Here is a 27,866-nt window from a genome sequence, read left to right on the forward strand (position 1 = left end):
CACAGCCTAATTCAGGCTGTGTGCACGGAGGAAATAAAAGAAAGAACAACTGCTATATGTGGAAAGTGTAGCTTTGCCCCCCAAACTACTTTAGTTTATAAGCACCGAATGAAGCATTACAGAAAAAATCCCGAATATATGACTGAAAGAAACAGTAAACTCTTTGGTATTGTTATATGCAGCTCTGCTGATAGCATGACTATGTGCAGCAGGGCACTGTGTGGTCTGGAGGGGACAGGAATGGTCCTTTATGGTGTTACTGTGCTGTAGTTCTCACCTCTCCACAGACAATTTGTAGGAGAATGAGAATCTTTCATCTGCAGAACATGGAACCTTGCAGCTGACACCTATGATATGGGAACTAGACAGACATACAGCACTCATAGAGACGTTGATGAAAGTGCTTCAGAACTTCATGTGGGCACTGTGATTTCATTGCTCCAGTGTATGGAATCTGGATGGATCAGGCTGAGTCCAGGAGCTCCAGCAGAGCACCAACTGCACCAAAGTAACCCTGAGGAGCAAACAGATCTGTTAGCAGCTCAAAGGTGGGCATATGAGTGACACAGGGAAAGAATAACAGGAAATGATAGTTTTGACAAGAGAAATGTGAAATGAAGTTTCACCTCATGTTCCAAGAACAGTGCTTTCAGCTGTCCCTTTGACCAGTAGTCCAAAGCATAGGCCAGAAGCCTCATGGAGATGGTGTTGATCCGGAGGAAATTGCCGACGAAGACAACTCGGTTGATGTTCTGCAAGTGTGAAGAAAAAGATGGGAACGTTAAGGTTGGATTCCATTGTTCTGCTTGCAACAATGGAAACACCACCTGAGGGTAAGAAGAAAAGAAATTACACTTTGTAGAGCTCTCTAAAAGGCCATCTGTAGCCGTTCAAGGCTGTTTTCCACTGAGATGTTCTGTGGGCGCTGTTGATTTGGTGCTTACATAGTTCTACAAGTAAATAGCAATAAGTACTGAGTGTTGGCCAACAAGAAGAGTGGAGTATGCTTCCCTCTGTCAGCTTGTACCATAGGAAGAGGCTCAAATTCAAGAGCATGCCTCTGTTCTTTCATAGCCCTGTACAATGCTGCTTGACATGAACGCAACAAGGCAGCACTGTAAAGAAGCTGAAAGCACAGAGATACAGTCATGTCCAGAGAAGTGGTGCTGCTTGACCAAGAGAACAAAAGCAAGTGGTGGAAAGAACATAGGAAAGGTCTCCCACCTCTACCCCTCCACCCCAACTTCAGTACTAAATACATAAGAAAACACACAGCACTGTGGAGGAAAAGGGACCGTATCATGCTGCCAAAGAGAACCTACCAAGAGCCAGCCCCAAATTCATTGGGAGTAACTCAGTTCACAGTGATCTGGCTCAAAGTACACAGACGAGCAAGAACAAAATTCACTGATGAATCCAAAAAAGGCAGATTACAACATAGTGAAGATCCAAAAAGACAAGAATGAACACGCGCCCACAGAAAAGCATGCAGGGAAAGAGAGACTGCAGAACAGCAGTAAAGAAGTGAGGTTTCAGAGGGGAAACAACAAAGTGGGTTTCCCCCATACCTCATTGAGTGCACACATCCGCGCGATGGAGCCGATGTTGTTGGTGATGGTTATCAAGGTGGCCTTGGCCAGGTCCTCTTTGCTGACAGACTCCCTCTTCTCTTTGCTCATCATGTTTCCAAAACTGTTAAGAAAGTTTTATGGTTAAAGGTCTACTTGCATCAAAATTCCAGAAAAAACATGGGAATTGCTGGATTAATTCAAATGATACAGGGCTAGTGTGAAAGAATTAGCAGTCCTAAGACATGCATGTTTGGTTTTTCATTGCTGCACAACCTGTGCTGAGAACAACCAAGCAGTGACCACCATTACCTGGATGCTACGGCCCAGCCTGGCAGCCCAAACCGCTCGTAGTCTCCTCCATAGATGTCCCGCACCAACTTGTCCACTTTGGTGCTGTCACCATGGGATGCCATCTCCATGGCCTCTTCAAAGGTGGAGCAACCCGTGAGAAGGCAGCAGAGCCCAAAGAAAGTTCCCCCTCCAAGACTGGAATGGAAAGCAAAAGGAAAGTCATTCACTGGGGTACTGAGGCAGCTATTCAAAGCTTTGGGAAACACGATGTGCTGTTCACTTCACTGTATAAACGCACCATTAACAATGTTTAATAGGAGTAAGGCCTGTGCCAAGGGGTTTCATCAATGCTCATTTTCATGAAATTCAGGGAAGCTTACAGCCACAAAGCTCTTTGGCTTCACTGGGTCACATTTTCAGTGCAGCTGTCCACAGAATCACAGAAACACCAAGGTTGGAAAAGACCTACAAGATCATCTGTCCAACCATCCACCTATCACCAATAGTTCTCACTAAACCATATCCCTCAGCACAAAATCCAAACGTTCCTTAACGTCCAGAAGCTGTCTGTGGAACTAAGATTGTCCCAGCACATCTGCTGAACTGTCTGGAGCTAAATGTTGTTAATATTTGGGTAAATACCAAGATAAGGGATCTCTGATAAACCCAGTTAATTCCTGCAGCAGGATAGCTGAGAAATCAGCTTCTAAAGATGCCTGTTGCGGTAAGGAGGCTGAAATATGAAATTCAAATATCCTTTTCCAGGAATCTTTGTTGGCAGAGATGAGGGACTGCAGTAAAAGCTGGAGTGTGACATTCAAGTCAGCACCTTCAATGCAGCTTGTTCCCAAAAGCACAATGCAGAAACATACTGCAGGCTGAAACAAAATCCAAAGTGAATGCAGCCCGCTGCAGCACTCACCTGGTGCCCGTCACCCATCTGTAGTTTTCCTTCGAATACACAGCCAAAATGCTGACCCCTGAGCCAATGTTCACCAAAAGGAGAGGGTATGGATTCTCCAAGTTGAACGGGAGCTTCTGACACCGTTCGGTGTCGGTTGGGTGTTCAAAATAGTAGCACTCTGAATGGCCATTGAACCCAACGGAATCGATGTACAGAACTCCTTTAATAAGGCAGTCGAGCTCATCTAGCTTACGAAGCTGAAGGTCACCCATCTGGCAGGGAAAAAAAGAATATTCAAGAAGTAGTTAGGGATGGGAGCGTCGATGTTCACTGCCAGCTAAATCCAGCTATCTCCATCCCTCCCTGTGGGGACAGAGAGAGAAGTGCAGATGGCAGCAGGGCTGCATCTCACCCCCTGAGAACTGCTGACTGTCCTGGCCCTGAAGTAGAGGGCAATAAACAACTTGAGCCATTGGTGGAAGCCAGGAGAATCCAATCCCATTGGGACTTGGAGGGACTGGCAAGCAAGCAAAGGAAATTTAAATAGGGCTTAAGTGTTTGACAAAAAGAGAAAGCAAAAAAAAAACAAAGCAGGAGAAATCAAGATTGTTCTTCCCTTATGTCACTGCCTGGAGAGTGCCTAAAAAGCCTCTTTATTTGGTACATTTTTCAAGCCTTGTTTAAATATTTAGCAGACACATACTTCACCCATAAAAAAGAATCTAACTGATGATAATGGAGCCACGTGATGATGTCAAACTCCAACTGCTAACCCCTTCCAGGTAATTCACCACCTTATTTGCCTGAACCTCCATCAGCAGCACAATGTGTGCTAGAAACGAAGCTATGGGAGCAAACAGAGTGAAAATTAAGCACGGGAACACACAGCAATGAGGAAGAAAGAACACTGAGTTAAGTGTAATCACAGAGTGGTGATACAAAGCCCTGTAAGAGCACACGGCGTGGAGGGCAGGGAGTAATTTTAGAGTTACAGGAATGTTGCATGAGCTTTCAGGAAAGAACACAGCCTAATTTAGAGATGTGAACGTGACTCCACACACTGCTTCCTGAGCTGAGTTTAATTCCAGTCTAAACTAAGGCTTAGAAAAGCTGAGAGGCTGCAGAGAAGGGCTGTGGGCATTTCTAGCTTTAAGCTTAAAGTTTCGCTACCAAATCCTAATTGTATACAAGCCAAAAATGCCTACTGTGAGAAAGTCCTGCTCAAATTTGTACGCTCCACCTCCCGTGGCACATAAGGTAGTATGGAGGCTCGAGAAGTGCTTTTCGCTTCCCATTTGAATAAAAGCAGGCATGTCATGGGTAGGAAAGCGTATAAAGTGCAGATTGCCTTTACGTCCACACAGGGTAAGGTCCTTTAGTTCAAGGTGCACATCCCGAATGCCTGTGGATCCGTAGGCCACGTTTGATGTCAGGTACTTGCGGATGTTTTTGAGGTTTTCTACTTCTTCATCCTCCTCTTCGGCAGTGATGTCTTTTGGTTCAAAATAAACAAGTTTGACCAAGGTCCCACCGATGTCCAGGCCAAACCAAGGGAAGACTGAAAAGAAAGGGGAAAAAAAGACAGTGAAACAAAGCATGGTGCCATCTGACCATCAGCAAAAGTAACTGCACACACTGCCTCCACTCCAAATCCTTACAACAACCCCACAGAGCACTATGAAAGCAGACACATCCCAGTGTGACTTGCAGTATCCCTACAGCAATCTAAATCCCCAGCTATTGCTTTTTAGAAAGCCAGAGCCAAGGATAATACTGGTGCTCCGACATCAAAGCGATGCACAAACGGTAACTAATTACAACACATAGCACTGAGGTAGGCAAGTAGTCTAAGATGCCCCAGAGAGACAAAAACAAATGTCTAATTGGATTATTTTATTAGGCAAATTCCCCCACGGTACAAAATATGCATTAGTGTCAGGCCCAGCAACATTTACAGCTGTATGAGATAATGAGCTTCTTGGAAAAGATCAAGAGAAAACCTCGATCAGATGGAATCTGCGATTAGAGCTGAGAGCTGGAACAGATTAATATTGCTATTAATGAGCTAAAGGATAGGCTGGAGCTAACGAGATACTGTAGGGCAAAATGCAGCCACATGGTGTGGCTTATAAACCCAATATATTGCCCTGCTGCCAGAAGTGCAGTATACCCTCTCCCTGGTGGGTGGACTCAGAGAGCATCCCCCCCCTCCCAGCAGCTGCTGCAGCCAGCAGCTCCCCAAGCTCTCTTTCAAGCATCAAATTATTTATATGGATTTATACAGAGGCCACCCCCAGCCATCACCAAAAGACAAAAGCAGGCGTGAGGTCTATTTTAGGAAGCATGTCCAAACCCCAACCACCCTCTATTTCTGATGCATTCACCTGAAACAAGAACAGAGATAAAAACAACAGCTGATGAATGGGAGAGGGAGCAATCCGCATGGCTGGCCAACAGAGAGCAACCCAAGGACTTCTGCACTAACATTTCTGCTGCTTTCCTCTCTCCTTGCTGCCTCAAGGTTCTGAACCCCAAAAGACAGAATCATGGAATGGTTTGGGTTAGAAGGCATCTTAAAGACCATCCCATTCCAACCCTCTGTCGTGGGCTGGTTGCCACTCACTACATCAGGCTGCCCCATCAGCCAGCTGGGAGGTTCACACACCAAACTGCTACCTGCAGAGACAGAAACATTCCAGATTTTAGAGCACAAGAATCGCTTTCCTAGTCTTAGTAGAGGGAGAGCTCCTTAGAAATACCACCCCAGCTCATTTTCAGTGCTGGCAACATCTTCAATTTCTAAAATGTCAATAATCTATGGGATAATCTATGGCAGCTCTTCATTGTGGGGAACAGGGCAACAGGAGATGGTGCCTGCAGAGCCTGGTGCTGCTCCCAGGTCTCCTCATTTCCCCCCAGCTGATTCCAACACAAGCACCCAGCACCAGGCTCAAGAGAATCATCACAGAGAGCTCTACAGACACCTTATGCAGGAAATTAACTTCAATCAGATGGATTAGTAGGCATGGTGGGAATGGGTTGAGGTTGGACTCGATGATCTTAAAGCTCTTTTCCAACTTTCATGATTCTATGATCCATAATGAAAAATCAGAATCATGAAGGTTGGAAAAGAGCTCTAAGAATCCCAACCCATCCTCACTGCCCACATCAGTGCCACATCCCAATGCTTTCCAAACACCTCCATGGTTGGGATCTCTCATTACACATATCTCAAGCACAAGTTAAGAATCCCAGGAATGTGAGAGCTCAAAAGAAAACAATTCTTTAGTTTACCTATGCATACAAACACTCAAATAACCAAGATCATGGTCAAAACTTCTCCCATATGCCATGGGTTCGATTCTTTTTGGAAAGGGGTGTGGTGCACAATAGAGAAAATTATTTCCAGGGTATGGAGAACTGTGCTTTTTCTTACAGGAAATCAGCCAACATGAGCATGCAAGGCAGCCACAGCCATTCCCTATCCGAGAGCTAGAAAAATCCATGCCTTCAAAGGGAGGAAGCTCTCTTGGATGAACGCCATCACCATCTGCTATTGAGATCTGTCTTAAAATGCTGATTTTTCCACCATTTATCACACAGAGCTCTCTCCCTTGTGAGCCCCCAAAGGCCCTTCTGAGAGCTGCAGCACAGCACACATAGGGCTGGGGGGCACCAGGACCCTTTGGGCACTGACAGCCATGAGCACCACTGCTAAGGTGAAAAAAAAACAAATAAAACACAATGCTATTCCATGTGGAAAGTAGCAGGAATGCAAGCAAGGAGCTGCAATCATAGAACCATGGAATGGTTGGGTTGGAAGGGACCTTAAAGTCCATTCAGTCCCAATGCCCTGCCACCCTCCCTGCTCTGTAAGCTCTTGGGGGCAAGAAAACCAAGAATGCCTCTGCTTTGTAAGTCTGGATGGATTATAAATAATAATAATAACAAAACTCAACAGATTCCTTCTGCTGGGTTCAAATTTGGAGAGCTGTGTCAAGATGAACGAGGTGATACAATTACAGACCCCCAGGGTGGATTTTCTCCATGTGATAAGTGGCGTTGCAGGTTGATCCTTCAGTTAAGAGCCAATTATTCTGGAAGCTAAAGAGATTTGCCTGCAGAGCAATGAAGACTGATGGTTTAGCTGAGTGTATGACAACACTGCTACGCTCCCTCTAAAATACTTAGCATTATATTGTAATGGAGCTATGGAAATTTAACAGCTGGAAAAGAAATCAATGAAGAAACATTCATCGGCATTAAATACAAAGTGACACTAAGTCTCCCTCTCCTCAGATCTCTAAAAATAGGCTCTGCTGGGAATTCACAGCTCATATGCAATTCCAAAACAGAAAAAAGGTATTTAAAAAAATATATGTCAAAGCTTATTTCGTATTGCAAAGCAGCTGCTGATGGTTTAGGTATGGGCTTCACTTTGGAACTCACACACTTCCTATAACACAAATACATTTCATGCAACGTCCTTCCCCTCTCCTTTTGTCAAGTAGGAAAGCACTATGGATGGTGCCTGCCAGAAGCACCAAAACAAGCTGCTTATTGTTATTATTTCCAAAGAACTAGCAGCCTCCAGAAAAGAGAAATATAACTTGTTTCTCAGGGAAACAATCTAAAGCCATCTCTGCCAAGGAAAACATGTTTTCAGGCAGGAGCAGAGCAGGGGAGCACAGGCAGAAGTGGGATGGGAGTAGGCTGCTGAACCGAATCACTGACCTATTTCTCTTATCAGAAAGAAGATTCTTTACAGAAAAAAAAAAACACATTCCACTGCTCATTAGTATTTGGGTATCACCAGCTTCATGCCTGGCACTTCACCCTGCCTGCAGAAAGCCACTCGGTACAGCTGTACTGCAGCTATGTTTGAGTAAACTCAATGTGAACATCCTCTTTATTCACCTGCGGTGCTTCTAGTCCAGTGAGGCCGTCCTGGTTTCAGCTGGGACACAGTTAATTTTCTCCATAGTGGCTGGTGTGATGCTGTGCTTTGGCTTTGGGTGGAAAACAAAGCTGATAACACAGCGATGTTTCAGCTTTGGCTGAGAGGTGCTGCATAGAGCCAAGGACGTTTCAGCTCCTCGTGCTGCCCTGCTGTGAGGGGCTGGGGGGGCACAAGGAGCTGGGAAGGGACAGACCAAGGACAGCTGACCTTAACTGGCCAAAGAGACATTTCATACCTTATGGTGTCAAGTGAAACTATAAAACTGGGGAGGCTGTGCAGTGCTGAGCTGCCTGATGGGTTGAAGGCCTTTAGCTTCTTCAAGAACAAGGCTGGGGTGCAGGAAGGCACACAGCTCAGACACCCATTGCATTTGCTCCAAGTTTCTCTCTGATAGAGGATATCTCAGATAGATAGATGACACCGTGATCCCAAATCATACCATGCTGCCTTTCCAAATGTTCTGTCAAAAACCATCATCTTGTCCTAAAACCACCCTCACTGCATTTCATAGAGTCCTTAGAGTTGGAAGGGACCTTTAAAGGTTATTTATGCAAGAAATCTGAACCTCAACATAAATGGAAATACCCTTAGAATTTCCCAAGGGTGAAGTAGAAAAGGATAATTCACTCCCCCTATTAACAGGTGTGTCTTTAATTAACAGCCCTGCAGCTACAACTGGTACCTTTAGCTGTCTTATTCTTACGGTATAACTTTGCCACATCGGAATGACAGAAATTATCACTGTCACTATGGTCCCTGCATCCCTCTGTGGAACTCCTCTCTCATCCTATTGGTCCTTCAGCATGCAGAAAACCCCACAATTACCTTAATTACTTCACATGAACAACCATTTCCCAAGTGCAGGATGACTCCCACGGTCTGGGAATGAATGAAAGGGAGTACAGCCCCAATGAGCTGGAATGGAACTGTTACACCTTTTAATAGCAATTCTTCTGTTTTCAGATGCAGTCCTTTGTATCACAGGAAGAGATCAGGAAAACAAGAAGTGATGCTCCATCCCTGAGGTTTTTCCACAAACATTCTCTAGGCTGGAGCCACGAGACCACGCCCCCTGTATAGCCACGCCCACTCGCGGCTTATTATCGATAGCCACGCCCCCTTCCTCAAGCCCCGCCCACTTCCAGTTGTCGCCCTTCGGCTCACTCCTTCAGTCCCACCCCCTGTAGGCCCCGCCCATTGTAGGCCCCGCCTCCTACTTTAGGCCCCGCCCCCTCTCCAGGCCCCGCCCCCCCGCGCCCCCTCCGCCTCACTCACGCGGGCGGTTCTTGCGGACCGAGTCCCGCCGAAGGCCGCAGGCTGCGCCGCCCCCCTCGCACTGCTCCGGTCCCGCCGCCGCGCTTCCAGCGCCCGTCCCGCCGCCGTTCCATCGCCGCGGGTTCTCCGCTTCCCGCCTCCGGGGTTTCTCATCCGCGCCGCCGCCGTTGCGCCGCGGCTCCATCCGCCGCACGGCCCGGTCCCATGGGCCGCCCGCGCCGCGCTGCGCCGCGCCGCGCTCCTCAACGGCCACCGCCGCAGCCACCGCCCGCAGCGCGCCTGCGCCGAGCGGCGCCGAGCGGCGCCCCCGGCCCTCGGGAAGTGGGCGGGAGAAGCTCCTGAGGCGGCGTCCAATCGGAGTCCTTTGCCGAACGGACCGACGGGCGGTATGGCCAATGAGAAGCAAGGATCGGACAGAGAGCCCGCCTACGGTGTTATTGATAAGTCCAGCTGCCCAATAGGATACGGGAGCTCGGAACAGGGCGGGGATTAAGGAGGCCGAGAGGGGCGGGACGGTATGTGGCTCATTGGCCTATGGCGTCCCGTGGGAAAGAGTGACACGGCAGCTAGCCAATGATGTGAGGAGTCTGATGGAGGAGGCAGGCTGATTGGCGGGCCGAGTAACCATGGCAACGCAAATGGGTGCTGAGGGGAGGCCTTGCGCATCCCCTCGCAGCCAGGGGACAGTCAGGCATTAACTCCAGCCCAAAGAGATAAATGCCTGACTGTGCCACACAGATGGCTTTGAAACATGAGATTCGCCCTCAGGTTACAAACACAGCACCCTCAAAAGTTTCGTGGAGTGGCAAACGGTTTTTATTATATATTCCATCATAGGTATCCCTTTTGCTGATTTCTGTCTTTAAAGTGCTACATGACAGCTAGGAAAATAGAGGCACTTCACAGCAAACACCAAGAAAAACAAATGCTCTATGTTAATAAATCAGGTGTGTTTTCATATGGAGTGTACGAGCTAAAAAGCACTGGGAAAATACATGAAGAAGTCTGCAGACAGAGAAGAGAGCCTTGGTATGGATGCTGCTGGTTTGAGATCTCCCAAACGCCCTCAAAAACGGCACAGAAAGCAGCAGGAGAAGATGTATGCCCCCTCTTTCTCATGGCGAGAACAGCCCCTGTGTCTCATCTCTGAGAAGAGGATGGGAAATGCATTTAAAACACCCTCTCTCATCCACAGATGGATAAAATGCTGGGCACTGAGCAAGAAGTGAACATCTCGAGTTCACTCCTGGGCCCTGTCAGAGCAAATTCAACCACCTTACTCTTGCATGTATTTATTGCCCTCGTCCATTTATAAGGGAGGCACTTTGTGCATTTTGGGGCAAAGGGAAAAGTGGTAGGTGTCAACCCTACTAAACTGAAGCAGAAATCCCCCAGCCTGCCGTGCTGTGACAAAACCATTTGTAATTTGGAGACCATTTACCCAAGTCAGAAGAGGCTTCATGTCACAACTCCTCCAGGCTAATGGGGTGCTAAGGCAATCAACCAAAAATAAGGCAGAGCTCTGGGAAAACCAGCACGTGGCTCAACAACCTGGGCATATGCGAAAGAGGTGGGCAGGTGCCTTCCAAAACGCATTTCCTTTGGAATCTGTAAGAACCCAACTCATGCAAATACTGTGGTCAGAGCAGCTCACATCCAGCACCCCAAGGATACTATTCCATCTAGAAAAGCCTCAGGACACCTCAATTCTGGACACAGAGCCACCAGAGGAGTGCTCCTGGAGCAGACCTGGAGGAGGAGGAGCAGCCCTTTGTCCCACCACTGGACTCAATGACCCTCTGCACCATGAGTGGTCCATGCTGAGCTCTGGGTACAACAGCCATACCCTGCAGCCAATCCAAGGAGCTCAGCAGTAGAGACAGGTTTTGGGAAACAGTGCTGAACAGCAGGGATCCAAGGGGAATAAATTACCAAAGCAGCTTTCTGGATCAGGATTGCAGTCCAGATCAGGCTTGCAGCTCAGCTGCTGCAGTGGTTTAAAGCCCATAGCACCCTGGCCAGCTAGTCACATTCAAGCCATGGCTGTCCATGATATAAGCCTTCTGCTGTGCAAATCTATCTCCAGATCTCCATACTTTTTGCCCAGCTCTGCCTCCTGCCACGGCTTCCATTTCCTGCAGATCACAGGATTGCAGGGCAACCTAAAAGTTCATGCTGCTGCATTTAAAGCTTAAAAAAAACCCTCTAGCTAAAATAACCCACTTTCTTACTTTTGTGCCTCTGCCCTTCCGGTAGGGAGTAGGTGAGTGATGGTGAACAACCCACAGCCATAGCAATGGAGGAAACAGACAGCACAGCTTGGGGTGGTTCAACTCTGCCTGGAGCTGGACATGTAGGCAAACAGCAACTGAGCAGGATCGCTGCTGCCCCTAAAAGCTGTCCTGGGCTGAGGGAACCAAGGGATGCTTATTTGGGTTTGGGATTTTCTCTTATCTGGAAGTGTTGCGGCCCAATTCCCTCAAACTCCCAAGGTGACCCCTGGGAGCAGTTGGGAAATTATGGACTGAAATTTTAGATAGAATCCTCAAGATAACCCAAAGCATCTGGACCACCAGCTAGCACTGGTATATGGCCTCCCTGCATCACACAGAGCTGACCCTATTTGTGTCCCAACCTCGACACAACCTCACTGCACCAGGTACTGGGAAATGTGAGAATTACATCCACCCTCCTAGCCAGGCTCACTAAATACAGCCTGTAGATCAAAAGACACACAGCAATTCCAGGTGAGCGCAAGTCTGGCTCATGCTGGTATTGCATGAAATTGTCCTCTGAAAGCATATGCTTAAATCCTTTCTCTCCCTGTCTGGGGGAAAGGAGAAGTGAGATTGATCCATGAGAAAGCTGCACAAGGGTATACACAACAACTTCTGGCTCCACTGCTTCATCCCCAGGGGTGTCAGTGCTGTGTGAAGTAGTCCTGGATCCTGTGCCATTCCTGACCCACAGGTGCAGGGCACGATACTCCGAAGGAAAGCACTGAAGCAGGATGAGGGTTCCTGGGAAAAGGGACAGCTTGCACACAGTCCAGCCTGGCACGTCCTCATCACAGGAACATTTCTTGGCAGGAGAGGGGCCATCCAGAACCAAATGTGAAGATGAGAATGGCCAGGAAGGCTCTGATTTTGGCCTCGAGGGATCACCCTCTGAGAGACACCCTCACTGTGGGTGAAAAAGAAGGCAGCACAGACAGGAAGGTGGTTGGGAAACAGACCAAAACCCAACAGCATCACACAACCAAGGCCTCTTCCAGGAAACTTTCTCGGAAGAGATTTAACAAAGCCCCTACAGTCCCTCTAACTGTTCTTCGGGCTTCAAACATGCTGGCCAACTTCCTGCTACGAAGAGGAATCTCCCTTTGGTAGCTGTGGCATCTCAGCTTCTCCCTACTGCTATTTCTGCAATCGTGTGTATACCAGAAACACTGAAATAAGTGCAATGCCAACAGCTGGAAGGATGTACAGCAGGGATGGCCCATTGCTGTCCCCTGACGTGGGGACTTTGGCCTGAGATGAGCTGGTTGCAGCATTACTTCCCTTGTTTGTGTCAGGAGAATCTTCAAAAGGGACTGCTCCATCTCGGACATCATTGCCTGCTGCCAGCAGGGCACTGACGTGATGTTCCAAATGGACCTCGTGGGTGCCCACAGAAGGGCTGGCCCAGCTCAGAGGTGGATAAGGGCTCACTCCAGCTGCTTTTTCTCCCCCAGGGTCTGCATGAACCGCTGGAGTTGCAGACCAGAGCCCTGAGTTGTTTCTGGACTGTGCTTCTCCACGGCTCAAGCTATCTGTGCTCACCATGAGCGGGTCGCTGCTCAAACCAAGGTGACTGGACGTGTTGGAACTGGGGCTGCCCAGGTATCTGGCAGCTGCCTTTGGGCTCTCTCCTACTACAGACTGGAGGGCACCTGGCTTGCTGAGCTCCACGTCTTCCTCCTCATTATCATGAGATGCCCAGATGCTGGCAGCAGAGCTCACTTGTGAGGGGGTCTTCCCAGCTGCGCCTTCAAAGCTTCCTGCAGCATTCATACCTGAGAGGGAGGCCACCGAGGCAGGGAGCACCTTTGAAAGACAAAGAGAGGGGCAATCTCAGCTGGGTGCTGTGGGGAGCACCCATTCAGCCAGTCTCAGGCACTCACATCACACAACGAGCACACTTCAGCACTCTATCATTTTCTCCAGCTACTATCAGTGTGGCTGGGCCATGAAACAACAAGAGCAGGGAAAGCAAAAGGGGTAGGAACGTGCTGAGGCTCTGGGGAGCCTCTAGGATTTGTGAGAGATGCAAGGAGGAAGGTGAGACAAAGAGGGGCAGAGATGATTGGGATGGAGATGGGCATCTGGACTGATAGAGCCAGTTCTTTCCCCCTTATACCTGAGGGCTCTGGTTGAGCCCTCAGCCCCACAAAATCATTCGGGGACATCCCAGGACTCACCCCAGGTGAGTTTGGGGTCAGGACCCCACTGGGATCACAGTCTGATTAAATGTTTATTGCAACACCCACTAGCCAAAGCAGCTCTCTCACGCATGCTCTGAAATGCAACAGGACAGAAAGAGGAACACAGCAAAGAAAAATCCCTGAATAAACCCCCCCACCAGCTGAAAATCTTACACTCAGCAAAAACCATCCTTGCCAGGGGGAGTTTGCAAGGACTTGAAGGAACCAATAACTGAAAGGTCACCTACTTGCTCCTTCTCTGGCATGGAGGGGATGCTGCTGGCTGCTTTCTCCCCAGGCAGCATTCTCTCTCGTACAGGAGGCTTCAAGGAGGTGTCACAGAATGGGGAAATATCTCTGGGTGCAGAGGTTGAGACTGAGGCGGTTGTTTCCTTCCAAACATCTAAAGGAGAAAACAAAGCACAATGCATTAACCAGAAGGACTCAAGGTGAGCCTCTTCCCAAGGGATGCTGCAGTAGGATACATCCACCTCCAGGGCAGGTTCTTACCTGCGTTTATGGGTTTTCATCTTTTTCCCTCATCACATCTCTGTGTTAATTTGTACAGAATGGAAACTGCAGCCTATGCTCAGCCTCAACACAGGGCAAGTCCAGGATGTGGGCAAGGGACTGAAACCACAGAGAAGCTCAGGGTAGCTGAGCTTTCCCAGCAGCAGATGCAAGTAAAGCAGACAGCAGCAGTCCAGCCTGCACCCCAGCACTGCCAGCCACTCCTTTCTCTTTGAGACTGGAGTGTTCCCAGCCTGCTGAAACAGGAGGGCATGGACATATAGCTATGAAGTTTTACATCCAAAACAAAGCAAGCACATCTGCCAAGTATATAAGGTGAGGAACAGCACACGGGGAGAAAACTAGGGGGAAAAAAGCAGTCAAGGTGGATGTCTGCACAAACCAGCTTCCCTGTCTTCTTAGAGGAGGTAACTGGGATCTCTTAAGAGACAGGAGATAACAGCAGAAAGCCATTACCACCACCTTAAGTGACTGCAGAGCAGCACCTCCAGCCCTACTCTGTCTGAACCTACAGACTACAAAGGAAGGAAACCCACCTCCACTTCCTTCACGCTCTCTCTCAATCTGCTTCTGCTCTACATCAAACTGCTGTTGTATAAGCAAGGGGTTGCGCACATCCACAAAGCTGCTCGGAGGTCCATCGTGCTTGAAATTGTGCACAGCTCGTTCCTTCTGTGTCCTCAGAGAATCTGGAGGCTGCAGTCTCCCACTGCCAGTGGTCTCCACCATCCTCATAGGCAACTCACTGGAGATGTAGACATCTTCTTGGGGCTCGTTTCTGGTTTGCTCAGGGCCAGAAGCAGCATTCAAATCCTTTGGTGGAAGAGACCTGCCCAGATCCAAGTTTGGCATGTCACGTTGAAGGTGGTTTGCATTCCCAAAACACCCATTGTCCACACACACCGGACGCCGGTGGCTCAGCCACTCCTGGCCCTGCTCAGGGGAAACAGATGGTAAAACTGTGCTGGATGCCCCACCGGTCTCCACTGCCTCTTGATGCTCTTTGGTGGGGTATGGGACAGGTTTCTCAGGTTTCTCTTTGCCATCACAGACCATGCTCGTCATCAGTGGTGGCTGGGGACTCTTTCTTTCTGGGTGCTGGAAGAAAATGAGCTATGTTAAATCACCATGCAGCCCCACTTCAGCTAGGATGAGGGCACATGAGGCCACCAGGGTGTCTCAAAACCAAACCTGGTGACCCATGTGAGCCTGAAGATGAGTTGCACCCACTGAACAGGTCACAGAAGCAGTGGGCTTCATGTGTCAGAATATGGAGAGGCTGTAAGGCTGCACTCACATGCATGGAGGGGAGTAGTTACAGCCCTGTATAAATGCTATAAGAGAACAGTTGGCTGCCTCTCACCAGCAGCAGCTGCAAGAGGAAACAGCAATCAAGGTGCCCTCTGCTTCTCCTCATGGGTGAAGCTGCCAGGTGCAAGGAACACACAGCAGAGGTCAGCAACAAGAGCCTGCTTGCGGCATCCAAAACACCAACCCTCCAGTCCAAAAGGGATCTTTGCAGCCCCGTGTGCTCTGCTCACCGATTCCTGTACCGGGGCCCTGGCATCCAGCTCTGTGCTGGAAACATCCGAGCTCACAGCTGAGGTCGCAGTGGTGGCAGCAGCAGGTGAGAGAGGTGGATGGCCACCAGCAGATGGGTTGGAGCGTGGTGGCTCAGCCTTTGGGGCTTCTGCAGCGGAGTTTGGCCCTGAGAATGGCTTCAGGGCACCGTCGGAGGAAACAGCAGGCCAGGCAGCAGGAGCTGAAGCACTTGGAGGAGCCAAGGCACCTGGAGGAGCTGAGGCAGCCCAGGAAAACCAAGGAGACAGAAGATGAGCATGGGCCCAAGGCAGCCTTTTCATGCCCATGCTCCATCCCCATAACGGCCAAGACTGCAGTGCCTCTTAATTCATGTTTCCATCTCCCCTTAAGACAAGGAAAACAAGACATGCAAGCTACTGTCAGCCCAAGCAGCTTTGGACAAGGAACCCTGCAGACATTCTACCATCTCTGGGATGTCACAGGGGCAACGCATATCCCTGGGGACAGTCACATAAACCCATGGACTCCTGCACGACACAGAGTTGTTGTATACGGACCCCCCACCAAGAGCAGGAGCTGGAGACTGAGAGAAACAAGCATCCAAGCACGGTGGGGGGATCCAAGGGTGGTGAGGCCACTTACAGACTTGGTAGCGATCATAAACCTGCTGCAGCTCCTCAGCCAGGTGCCCTGCATTGTTCTGGTGTAGTGCATTGATCAGATCCATCACCCAGCCCTTTCGGCACTTCAGGTGCTGGTAAAATTTGTACACAGTGGCACGGATCCCCCGCATCTCCTGCCGGGTGTGAAGCTCATCCTGAACAAAACACAGTGAGAAGCGCAGGCTGCCTTAGAAACAGAATCACAGAATGGCTTGGGTTGGAAGGGAACTTGAAGATCAATCAGTTGCAACTACTGCCAAGGGCAGGGGCACTTTCCACTAGACAAAGCTGCTGAAAGCTCCATGCAGGCCAGCCTTGAGCATCTCCAGGGATGAGGCACCCACAGCTTCCCTGGGCAGACTGTGACAGGGCCTCACCACGTTCACAGTGAAGAATTTCTTCCTAATATCTAATCTAAATCTCTTTTAGTTTAAAGCTGTCACTCTTTATCTTATCTCCATGCTCCCTGATAAAGAGTTCCTTCCACTCTTCCTGTAGGCCCCTTTATGTCCTGGAAGGCTGCAGTGAGGTCTCCCTGTTGCCTTCCCTTCTGCAGGTTGAACACTCCTAGCTCTCTGCCTGTCTCCACAGCAGAGTTCATAGAATCATAAATCACAGAATGGCCTGGGTTGAAAAAGACCACAATGATCATCTGGTTCCAACCCCCTGCTATGTGTAGGGTCAACAACCACCAGACCAGGCCGCCCAGAGCCACATCCAGCCTGGCCATGAATGCCTCCACGGATGGGGCATCCACAACCTCCTTGGGGCAACCTGTTCCAGTGCATCACCACCCTCTGAGATGCTGCAACCTCCGAGCATCCTCATGAACCCATCCTGACTCACTCCAGCAACTCCACGTCCTTCTGCTGTGGGGCTGAGAGCTGAACGCAGCGCTGCAGATGGGGGCTCAGACAGCAGAGCAGAATGGATAAATCCCACCCTCACCCCTCTGGGCACACGTAAAGCATCTATACACCAAACCACGCTATCCATACATTGGGCAGAGCGCCCACGCAGCCCAGCAGCACTCAGAGCAACAGAGAATTTACCCTGTCAGCATCGGTGAGGCAGCTCAGGGAATCGACCAGCGACGCCACGTGGATGTCACAGAACCTGCTCATGTTCTTCAGGATGTGGCTGTACACTTTGTCCTCAGCAAAACCCATCCTGGCTCAGTGCCTGCAGGGACACGGACTGAAGGTGAACGGAGCTGAGGAGCGGAGCTGCTGTTTGCTTCTTCTCTTAGCAAGCTGGGATGTCAGCAGCAGGAAGGGCAGTCGCTGGGCTGGGGAAAGAGAACAGGGGAAATCTCACATGAAATACGCAGAGAATATGGATAAATGGGGAGGGTTAAGGTTTAACTCTTAGCAGAACTTCGTTTTTCCTTCATGTTGGGCCCACGTCCCTGTGTTTGCACAGCTGGCTGCACCCGGGTGATTTTTTTTTTTGTCTTGAAAACGCTTTTTCCTCCCCCCCCCTCAATAACATTGAAACTTTCTCAAATCCAACTGAAAGAGGAAGAGAAAGCGGACGCAGCGCCTGGCCTCGAGGCGGCAGCTTCCAAAATCCCACGGACACGAAGGAAAAGAGAGATCGGCCCTCCCAACCCGGCTCCCAGCCCCGGCCCACGTCCTTCCCCTGATCCCCGTCCTTATCGCTGCCCTTATCCCGTGCCCGGCCCGACCTGCGTCCGCCGCCACCTCCGCCCGTCCCGGGTCAGCACTGAGCCCCGCCCACCACCCTCGTACACGCTTCTCATTGGTCACCGCTCCCGTCCGTCCCCGGGGGAAGGGCGGTGATAGGCGGAGACCTGGGGGGAGACACAGGCCTGGCCCTGGCCTTTGGGCCCTAATGTGGCTTGGAGCGCCCTAAACTTGAGAGTCTGGACAGATTTAATGTTCGAAGTGCTGTGTTATCATCAGGTATAAATTCCTGACGCCCCGAACCGTTCTTTGCCACCACAGATCACAGAATCACATAGCACAGAATCATATCACAGAATGGCCAGGGTTGGAAGGGACCTCAAGGATCACGAATCTCCAACCTCCTGCCACACGCAGGGCCACCAACCTCCACGTTTAATACCAACCCAGGCTGCCCAGGGCCCCATCCAACCTGGCCTTGAACACCTCCAGGGATGGGGCATCCACAGCCTCTCTGGGCAGCTGTTCCAGCACCTCACCACTCTCATAGTAAAGAACTTCCCCCTGACATCCAACCTCAATCTCCCCCTCCCTCAACTTCAAACCATTTCCCCTCGTCCTGCTGTTATCTACCCTTTCAAAGAGTTGATTCCCCTCCTGTTTGTAGGCTCCTTTCAGGTACTGAAGGCTGCAGTGATTCACCCCACAGCCTTCTTTTCTCCTGAACAAGCCCAGCTCCCTCAGCCTGTCTTTGTCTGTCTTCTCCAGCTCTCTGATCATCTGTGGTCCTCCCCTGCACCCTCTCCATCAGCTCTCTGTATTTCTTGTATTGGGAACCCCAGGCTGTACCTGGGTACAGTACCAGGTGGGGCCTCACGAGGGCAGAGTAGAGGGGGACAATCACCTCCCTGTCCCTGCTGGCCACCCCTCTTCTGATGGAGCCCAGGATACCATTTGCTTTCCAAGCTGCAAGAGCACGCTGCTGGCTCAAATTAAGCTTCAGGACCCCCAGGTCCTTCTCTGCCTGGCTGTTCTCAAGGACCGCTCCTTCCCATCTGTATAAATGCCTGGGATTTCTCCAGCCCAAGTGCCAATCTTTGCATTTTGATGTGTTGAACCTCATTAGGTTCACTCGGACCCACCTTTCAAGTCTGTTGAGTTCCCTCTGAATGGCATCCCTTCCTTCCACTGTGTCAACAACGACAACAACAACAACAAAAAATAAAGTTCGAAATCACACGTTTTCCCCAAAAGCCATGACTTTGAGCACGGAGACCTGTTCACATCCCAAGGCAGAAGCCGGCAGATGGCAGCAGCGTGATGTGAATACGAACATGAGGCGGATTCTACCTCTCGGGGGATATTCCTAAATCCATCCGGACGCTTTCGTGTGTTACCTGATATAGGGGAGCTGCTTTAGCAAGAGGTTGAATCTCCAGAGGTCCCTTCCAACTCCTGTCATTCTTTAATATCCCCGCACCACAAGGATCGGGTCCTGGAGGAGAACACTGAGCCCTCAAACACCCAAGCTCAAATCCAGGTTTCAAACAGAGCAGGAGAACGTTGATGGAATGAACAGAGCACAGCACACCCTGCTTGGGTCAGGTCGATGTCATTTTGCGTTGAAATAAAGGTAAAAGCTCAGCAGAAAATATTTCTCTGCCCCGTAAGCAGTTTGTGAGATTGGCACTAAGCTCAGGTGGTGGCTTCTGTTGCACCCACTCAGCAATCCCCATAGTGCTGCTGTGTGCATCTTCATGAGGTGCCCTGGATTGGGGATTTATGTGCTAAGCTGGGGGGAAAGGTTCTATATTTAAAGGGGGCTATGAGAAGGGAGGTGGCAGACTTTTCAGCAGGTTGTAGTAGGTCATGGGGAAATGGTTTCTATCTAAAAGAGGGGAGATTTAGATTGGATATAAGGAAAATGTTTTTTTACGCTAAGGGTAGCAAAGCACTGGCACAGGTTGCCCAGAGATGTGGTGGATGCCCCATTCTTGGAGACACCCAAGGTCAGGCTGGATGGGGCTGTGAGCACTGATGGAGCTGTGAGTGTCCCTGCTTATTGCAGGGAGTGGGACCAGATGAACTTTAAGAGTCCCTTCCAACCCAAACCACTCTATGATTCCATCATATTAATTACGCATCCTCATCCTTTCTCCAGCTTTCGGTGTGAGCAGGAGCCCTACCCCCAGCTGAGCTCGCTGCAAGCCGTACTTTCACCGCACGGAACCTGCCTGGAAAGAACCGCAGCACTACGGGATCGCCTGCCAAAGTCTCGCCCCGCCCACTACCGGCAATAGCCCCGCCCATTAATCCATCCTATTGGTCCATCCTATTATTGGTCCCGCCCATTAATCCATCCTATTGGTTCTGCCCATTGGCCCTGCCCATTGGCCCTGCCCATTGGCCCTGCCCATTGGCCCTGCCCATTGATCCCGCCCACTAATCCCTCCCATTGGTCCTGCCAATTGGTCCCGCCCGTTGATCCCGCCCATTGATCCCACCCATTGGTCCCGCCCATCTGTCCAGCCCATCTGTCCCGCCCGTTGGTCCCGCCCATTGGTCCCTCCCATTAGCCCCGCCCACTGCCTCGTAGCCCCGCCCCATTACCCCCGCCCCTCAGCCCGCCCCGCCCCTGTCAGCGGTGCGCGCCCTGCATGGAGCCGCACCATGGCGGCGGCGGCGGCGGTGGGAGCGGGAGCGGGCGGGCGGCAGCGGGGGCGCCGCTGATGGCCGGCAGCCCCGCGGCGGGGCGCTGAGAGGCGGCGTTGGACAGCGCCGGGCCCCCCCACCTCAACCTTCTGCGGCCGCGTCCCTTCCCTTCCGTCCATGCTCCCGGCCGTCGCGGCCTCGCAGCGGAGCCGTTGGGCGGCGGCGAGAGAGGCGGGGAGAGAGGGAGAGAGCAGCGGGCCCGGCCCCGCGCCCGCAGGTGAGCAGCAGCAGCGGCGGCGGTGGGGGGGGAGGTTCCGCGAATGGATCCTTTTCCCTTCCTTCCGTGCGGTGGAGCTCGGCCTCATCGTTCCTGGGTTCGCTTAAAGAAAGCCCCCGAACTTTTTTTTTTTTTTTTTTTTTTTGGGTGTCGGTAGAGATAAGTCGAGAGGCGATGGCCTTAAGTTGGGCATTTGAGGGTTGGTTGGGTTGCGGGGATCGTTTCTCCTCGTTTCTCCTCTAAAAGAGCTGTGATGCGTTGGGATGGATTGGCCAGGGAAGCAGTGAGCGTCCCTGGAGGTGTTGGAGAAAAGGGGCAGACGTTGGTTGGGTCCAGTGATGGCAAAGCTCCATCCCAACCTTCACGTCCACGCTGTGCTGCTCTCCTCCCGACCAACCTTTGCTCATCTCTCCCCTCCCGTGCCATAGAGGACGAAGAACACGGCAAGAAGTAAGGCAGGCTTTTTAATTATTATCATTAATATCTTTTCCTCTCGCTAAATACCTCCTCGTTAAGATCCCGAGGCATCCCAGCCCTGTGTGAGGGCTGTATGAGGAAAAATGAGTGCTGCAAGGTTCCAGCTGGGCCGTTTCGTAAGGAGGAGGGATGGGGTTCTGAGAGCCTCAGGAATTTACTCGGGGCGTTTGCAGAGCGTTTCTCTGTGCAGCTCAAATATTACTCATCCCCTCTGTGCCCGTGGTTGGTGGGAAGCTCGCTGTGTGCCTTGAAAAGGTTTGGAGATTTGCTTTCTGGACTGGCTGGAAAAGAAACGGGTGTTGCTGTGCTCTGTCCTTTGGGGTGGGGATATCCTGGAGGGGCTTTGGGGGGGGGTGTTCCAGAGTTTCTGCTCGGTGTTAGTTAGAGAAAAGAGATGTTTCCAGGGACACCGCTGTCCTGGCATTGATCTGGTTGTATTGTTTTCGAGCTAATAGGATACATGGCTCTGCTTTTCTGAAATGTCACCCTCACATAACTGATGCTTTGTGCAGCTCCGTGCCGTTGGGTCACGTCCAACGTTAACATCCTCATGGAAGAGCGTTCTGAAATCCTTCTCTCCGTGTCTCCGCTGTCTGTTCCTCTCAGACCCTCTTTGCTGGGGGATTTTGGGGGCTGAGTTCTGCAGCAGGAGGGGGATCCCAGGTCAGCAGGACGGTGTGCATAAACTGAGCCCTGTCAGCCACTTTGCTTTGCATGCAAAGTGCTGGGCGATGGCTGTGCAGCGAGCGTGGGAGCTGCAGGGTTTTGTATGCTGTTCGTCTCCCAGATAGGTTTGAAACCCCACAGAGTCACTATGGAATCGCTACAATTCAATGCAGTGCTGGGCAGAATACCTTTATTTTTCTATTTTTCTCCCCATGGTAACACTTTGTTCGTGCTTTCTGGCCAGAATGCAGTGCCCGTATGCTTCGGCAGAGCTGCAGACAGTAACACAGATGCACCAGCTCCTGGCTGACACCTCCGTGTTGGTGCTGGATGGGAGGGAGGTTGGTCTTTATGGCCATTTTCTGGTCTCATTCACAAATCGGGTTTTCCTCTTAAAATAAACCAAATGCCTCTCTTTCCTGTTGCGGTGGAAATCATTTGAATGTGACCAGGTACACAAGCATCTCGGAAGCCTGCGGACAGGAAGAAGCACTAGAGCTAAGAGGTAGGAAATGTCTCTGTTTATGGCAGGGGGCTGATTCATCTCTCTGCTCTTAACTCCTTCCCTGCTGCTAGGCTGTTTTTGGGGCCATCCCATTTCGCTGCGAAGCTCAGGGAGCATCACCAGATACCAACCTTGTTCTCTAATTGGGTCACAAAATATTTCTGCTGCCTTGCACTGGTGTTTGTGTGTTGGATTTATGTGGTTAGGGATGGAAAAGGGATTGCATGCTGTGAGCATTCCATACCTGAGCTGGATAACCAGAACATCGGCAGCCACATTAGGAAGGATTAATATTTAATATATGGGGTATGTGCCATTGTGTTTAATCACTTTATGCAGGGATTAGGAAGAGATTTCCTGATAAGTAAACGGTTCTCTGGCTGTCTGGAGTGATTTCTTGCATCTTCCTCAGGAACAGCTGCTCCCAGGTATTGCAAGTGCCTGGTCTGAACCAGCTGTGCTTTCTATTTCTCTGACAGAGAATGGTTTTCTTTCTAAGTCTTTTCCTTTCCATAAACCCATAAAGCCACTGGAAACCCTCTTCTCAGACACAGCATGTGCCATGTTACACATCTGCTCAGCCATCACTCTTGAGGTTGCACATCCTTACTGTTCCCTGGGCAGCTTCTTTCATAGAATCATAGAATGGCCTGGGTTGAAAAGGACCACAATGATCACCTAGTTTAAACCCCCCTGCTATGTGCAGGGTCACCGAGCAGCAGACCAGGCTGCCCAGAGCCACATCCAGCCTGGCCTTGAATGCCTGCAGGGATGGGGCATCCACAACCTCCTTGGGCAACCTGTTCCAGTGCATCACCACCCTCTGGGTGAAAAACTTTCTCCTAATATCCAACCTAAACCTCCCGTCTCAGATTTTTTCTTTTCCGCTTTGTAGCCCAGCTGCAGTGGGACTGCCTCTCTGGTTTGCTGCAGAAGCACAGAATCATTAAGGTCAGAAAAGACCTCTAAGATCATCAGCCCCAAGCCATCCCCACCATGCCCACTATGTCACATCTCTGTGGCTCTTGAACATCTCCAAGGATGGTGACCCCACCACCTCCCTGGGCAGCTGTGCCACTGCATCACCACTCTTCAAGAGCAGAAATCTTTCTTAATATACAGTCTGCACCTCCCATGGCAACTTGAAGCCATTACCTCTTGTTCAAGCCAGGATGCCATTGGCCTTCTTGGCCACCTGAGCACACTGCTGGCTCATCATGCTCAGCATCAGCACCACCAGATCCTTTTCCTCCATACAGCTTCCCAGCTTCTCTGCCCCACTCCTATAGCACTGCATGGGGTGGCTGTGACTGTGCACCTCACTTGTGAATGTGGCCACATGTCAGAGCAATCACGGTGGTGCTGATGGTGCTAAGCTCAGCGTGGGCAACTCCAAATCTGTGCCTGTTTCTGGATGCATGCCTGCTCGTTGGTGTGTGCTGAGCAGCGTGCTGGTTTCGCTGCAGCACAGTCTGTGTTTATGTTGAGCAATGAGAGCTGGCTGTGAATGAATGAGCTGCACTTGTGGCTTTGGAGCTGTGGCAGCAACCAGAGCGTGATCACAGAAACCCACGTGGTGAGGATGGCCTGTGATCCCTGCCCTGACCCAAAGCTGTGATCAGTGGTCATCAGCTCTGCTTCTGCCCTGGTTACACATAGGAGACCTCTGTGTTTACTGTGGCTGCAGTTTTGATAGCAATACTCGAAACTGTTGTGTGTGGGTTGGGTTTCAGTGTAGGAAGCCCTGGTGGCTACTGTAACAAACACTGAGGTTGGCCACCTGCTAAAAATGGTGGTGGGGACAGTTTGTTTCCACTGTCTGGCTGGAATGCCCTTTTTATTCTGTACAGACAGATTGCTTCCTTAAGCATCAAGTCCTCTCTATTCCGGGATAATTTGTTGTCCTAATTTCCTCCTGTTGAAGCAGCTCCATTTTGTGTGCAGTAATTAATGTTAATTTGGGCCCAAGATGGAACACAAGTGTTCTGCAGCTTCAGAAGTGTTGACGAGAACGTAACCTCTGCCTCCTGCATGAGTCAGGTTGTACCACGCCATCTCCTGCAACTCTAAAGCAAAAATTAGATCCTGTGTGCAAGACCAAAGGCAGACACTGCAGGTGGGAGGGAGCAGGAGGTGGAGCTGAGGGCATATTTGGGAGGGAGAGCCACGTTCCTGTGTCTTCTGGTTAGACAGCCCTGATCTCTTTTCATTTGCTTGCCAAATTCCTTCCCCTGAAATTCGCCTGTGTTTGACAAAGGGGAGGTGCAGGCATCCTTCCTGGCTTCCACCACGTTGACCCGTGAAGCACAAGATGAATAACACCACCCTGTGCTGGTAGGTTCCTTGTTGTCACTGTAGTGAGTGCAGAGCCTCATCCTGCATCCCTAGTTGGAATGGGATGTGCTGCAGATGAGGTCACAGAATCACAGTATGGTTGGGTAGGAAGGGACTTTAAAGCCCATCCAATCCCTGCTATGGGCTGGTTGCCCCCCCCATGAGATCCATAGCCTTGGGCACCTCCAGGGATGGGGCATCCACAGCTCTCTGGGCAGCAATGCCAGGGCCTCACTGCACTCTGAGTGAAATATTTCCCCCTAACATCTAATTTAAACCTCCCTCTTTTAGTTTGAATGGGTACTGAGGAACGTTAAGACCCATATCTATAACTTGGGGGTCTGAAACATTTGCCACTCTTAACACCCACTTACCGATTTACCTTAGAGGCCAGATTGGAGAGGTGCTGAGGAGCTGTGGCAGCAGACCGGTCTGAAAAGGAGAGTTTGACGTGTTCAAGCTTGTGGGCTCTGTGTATCCACATGAAGTAATAGGTGACAGGAAGCCTCGGTTCAGGTATGAGCAGTGAATCAATCAGCACAGGGTTGTGCTGCAGCTGAGAGTGCGTGCCTCCTCTTTTTGGTGGCTGCCTTCCCATATCACGCCTGCTGTTTCGAAACAACCTCTCAGAGTCAGGATTGTCGGGATGATCTCAAGCCCAAGGGTTTAGCTCAGTCTGGTCTCCACCCCACCAGCAGTGACCTTGCCCTGGGGCCAGCTGAGGTTCCTGGGGCACGTGGCTCAGCTACAAGAGGTCAGAGGACTGTGGGGTTTGCCTATATGCTCACCCTCACTGAGTGCTTGTGCAAGAAATTGGGGTCTCCTGACTACAGGTAACGTGAAGAGGGTTCTCTAAGTTTGTATCAAGCATCCCCAGCATCCAGTTTTTCTTCTTTCTTTGCAGCATGCAGCCTGGTGTATGCACACGTTCTTGTCTTTACCTTTGTGGGAAGATCAGCGATCAGTGGTGATGTGTATGGGATGGGCTGGAAGGAGCGTGGGTAGCTTTGGGGTTTTTTAGGATATTGCTGGCCTTGGGAACACTGATAACAGCTGCAGTTCCGTGATGGGGCTGTGTGATGAGCCTCACAGTGCTTGCAAAGGGATCCTCCTTTCTCTCTGTGTTTGTGTGGGGTCCATCCCTTGCTTGAGATCCTGCTGTTCAGAGTCAGTGTCTTGATTTGTACTCTGGGAATTTCAAACACTTCATTCACAAATTGCAGCTGGCTGAGGGGTGCTATTACTAATTTGTGTTAGTAAATTACGTCATAGTTCATGTTAGAAAGCTTTCTGCAGCCAGGAAATCTGTTCCTGGCCTCGATGTGCATTACACCAGTCTGAAGTCCTGCTATTAATCACAGCAATGGCTTGCATGCAGCCGGGCATCTCTTAGCTCACCCTCTGAAACAGCAATCTTGTCCTTGTGGGCTTTCTGCTAAGCAATATTGTGATAACTGATGATGTGACCCAAGGAGAGGTGGGGAAGGTTTTCAGTTTACTCAGCCCTATCCATGGAGAAGGTGGAGGAAGGAGTGATGTGGCCAAGTGATGTCCCTGCTGCAACTTCACACCCACCTCCTAGAAGGTGCTACCACCACAAACACCGAGCCTGAATGATGAGTGTGAGATGAATAGAAATGAGTTGGGAATGAATAATAAATTGGAAAGCACGGATAATCCTCAAGATTTTCTCTTGAGGGGACTTTAAACCTATTTAGTTACAGACAGAGAGATGTTTTTAATCCCAGTCGCCGTGTAGAATTTGCATTTTCATTCAGATGGCAGGTTGGGAAGCCCTGGTTCAGTGGTGGGGGCTTCTTGTTAGACACTGGTAGCTGGAAAACAGTTGATGAGCTTTGGTTTCTGAGGTTAAATTATTTTCTAAGGTTATGTAGGGGAGAAATGGGAAGACTGTTTTCACAATCAGCATTGTTTTACTTTGAGGTTTTGTGTAGAGTTTTCCTACATTCTGATTTTGCTCCTCTCAGTCTCCCAACATCTTTCTACAGAGCAGTGGATCTGTGCATTCCTGTTCGTTTTCCCATTCGTTTAACATTGGAAGTGCATTTTAGTGTGTAGATTGGAACAGTTTGGTTCTCACCTTTTGATAGTTTGATTCAGTTTGGGACAGAATCCTTAAAATCACTTTTTATAGCATTTCAGATTGCTTTGTTAATGTGCTTTGCAGTGCAGCTCCCCCAGCAATTGCTGACACGAGGATTCTGTGCTGTGTGTATTGGAAACTTACTGCAGCCCAGCAGGTCAAGGAACACGATGTAGAACAGAGATTTAATAGAGCTGGTTGCTGAAGTCTTGTCTGCCAAAATGCCATCCTCTTGCATTGGAGATGTATTCTGGACCACTGAGATAGCCTCTTTATATTTTATATTGAATTTTTCTTGCTCTGCTGCTTCATTAAGGCAATGCAGCATCAGAACTGCAAGTAATTAATGACAAATATGGACATTACCCAAGAACCAGCTTTAATTGATACATGGAGGTCTTTTCCCCATTTGCATCCAACACAGAAAGATCTTCTCAGGATAACTGTGCCATGCCAGTGGTGGCTGTGCCTTGTGCTACAGGTGACAATGCCTGTGTCACTTCAGCCTCTATTGCTACCCTCACTGAAGTTGGTGGTATGTGTCATAGCAGGGGGGTTGAAACTAGATGATCACTGTGGTCCTTTTCAACCCAGGCCATTCTATGATTCTATGAACTGTCCAACCTGCTGAAGGAACGGGAGCTGCTGAAATAACAGGACTGGAGCATTCTTGCCTTTTTATCTCCCTTCTCCAGCATCTCCAATGGCACGAAGCTGCAAAATCACAAATCCTCCCTCCCAGGAAGATGCGTTTTGGCTGTGACGACGCTAAGAGGTTTTTCCCCTGTCCTTTGATCCTATGGACTGGCTGCCATCCTTGGGATGCGGGTAGTACTGACAGCATGCCAGAACTTGTGTGATTCCAGAGGAACAGGCTGGGCAATTGCTTTGTGTGAGATGGAGGATGGGGGTATGGTTTCAGACTAAAAGAGGGGAGATTTAGAATGAATACAAGAAAAAAGTTTTTTTAGGTAAGGGTGGTGAAGCACTGGAACAGGTTGCCTTCCTCA

At 50.1% G+C, this 27,866-nt stretch overlaps 3 protein-coding genes across 5 annotated transcripts in view; 1 reads left to right on the forward strand and 2 right to left on the reverse strand.

The window, feature by feature from the left end:
• Nucleotides 1–68: 68 nt before the first annotated feature.
• On the reverse strand, nucleotides 69–9,262 carry PANK2 (pantothenate kinase 2). The gene is made up of 7 exons (XM_031588170.2): nucleotides 9,002–9,262; nucleotides 3,972–4,324; nucleotides 2,785–3,038; nucleotides 1,881–2,057; nucleotides 1,569–1,692; nucleotides 627–752; nucleotides 69–514 (listed from the first exon to the last, which is right to left on the reverse strand). Exons 1-7 carry the CDS (start codon nucleotides 9,183–9,185, stop codon nucleotides 464–466), a joined length of 1,269 nt encoding a protein of 422 aa, XP_031444030.2. The 5' UTR covers nucleotides 9,186–9,262; the 3' UTR covers nucleotides 69–463.
• A 430-nt stretch (nucleotides 9,263–9,692) lies between these two features.
• MAVS (mitochondrial antiviral signaling protein) lies at nucleotides 9,693–17,956 on the reverse strand. Of its 2 annotated transcripts, XM_031588169.2 has the most exons (7): nucleotides 17,883–17,956; nucleotides 17,248–17,483; nucleotides 16,176–16,350; nucleotides 15,533–15,789; nucleotides 14,528–15,089; nucleotides 13,709–13,863; nucleotides 9,693–13,083 (listed from the first exon to the last, which is right to left on the reverse strand). In XM_031588169.2, the coding sequence occupies exons 2-7, from the start codon at nucleotides 17,362–17,364 to the stop codon at nucleotides 12,415–12,417; spliced, it is 1,935 nt and encodes a 644-aa protein (XP_031444029.2). In that variant the 5' UTR covers nucleotides 17,365–17,483; nucleotides 17,883–17,956; the 3' UTR covers nucleotides 9,693–12,414. The 2 variants fall into 2 exon arrangements, with proteins under 2 accessions (XP_031444029.2, XP_089996018.1); XM_090139892.1 differs by lacking the exon at nucleotides 17,883–17,956 and having other exon boundaries at nucleotides 17,248–17,876.
• A 2,571-nt stretch (nucleotides 17,957–20,527) lies between these two features.
• The window catches only part of PTPRA (protein tyrosine phosphatase receptor type A), a 95,777-nt gene continuing 88,438 nt past the window's right edge, over nucleotides 20,528–27,866 (forward strand). For both annotated transcript variants that reach the window (XM_031588157.2, XM_031588158.2), the window contains exon 1: nucleotides 20,528–20,770. The gene's annotated coding sequence lies outside the window, so the exon portion shown is untranslated. The remainder of the gene's footprint in view (nucleotides 20,771–27,866) is intronic.

This window comes from Phasianus colchicus, chromosome 4 (genome assembly GCF_987193195.1).
Source record: "Phasianus colchicus chromosome 4, bPhaCol1.hap1.1, whole genome shotgun sequence".
NCBI classification, from domain to species: domain Eukaryota; kingdom Metazoa; phylum Chordata; class Aves; order Galliformes; family Phasianidae; genus Phasianus; species Phasianus colchicus.

What these genes read in the sequence shown, in the direction of transcription:
- PANK2 (XM_031588170.2), bottom strand. Translation starts at nt 9,185, where the DNA reads ATGGAGCCGCGGCGCAACGGCGGCGGCGCGGATGAGAAACCCCGGAGG. An exon ending in GGTCCGCAAGAACCGCCCGC is followed by an intron (nt 4,325 to 9,001) that starts GTGAGTGAGGCG and finishes CTTTCTTTTCAG; the next exon opens with TCTTCCCTTGGTTTGGCCTG. An exon ending in AGATGGGTGACGGGCACCAG is followed by an intron (nt 2,058 to 2,784) that starts GTGAGTGCTGCA and finishes TTTCCATTCCAG; the next exon opens with TCTTGGAGGGGGAACTTTCT.
- MAVS (XM_031588169.2), bottom strand. Translation starts at nt 17,364, where the DNA reads ATGGGTTTTGCTGAGGACAAAGTGTACAGCCACATCCTGAAGAACATG. An exon ending in GCCTCACCGATGCTGACAGG is followed by an intron (nt 16,351 to 17,247) that starts GTAAATTCTCTG and finishes TGTTTTGTTCAG; the next exon opens with GATGAGCTTCACACCCGGCA. An exon ending in GGGCCCCGGTACAGGAATCG is followed by an intron (nt 15,090 to 15,532) that starts GTGAGCAGAGCA and finishes ATTTTCTTCCAG; the next exon opens with CACCCAGAAAGAAAGAGTCC.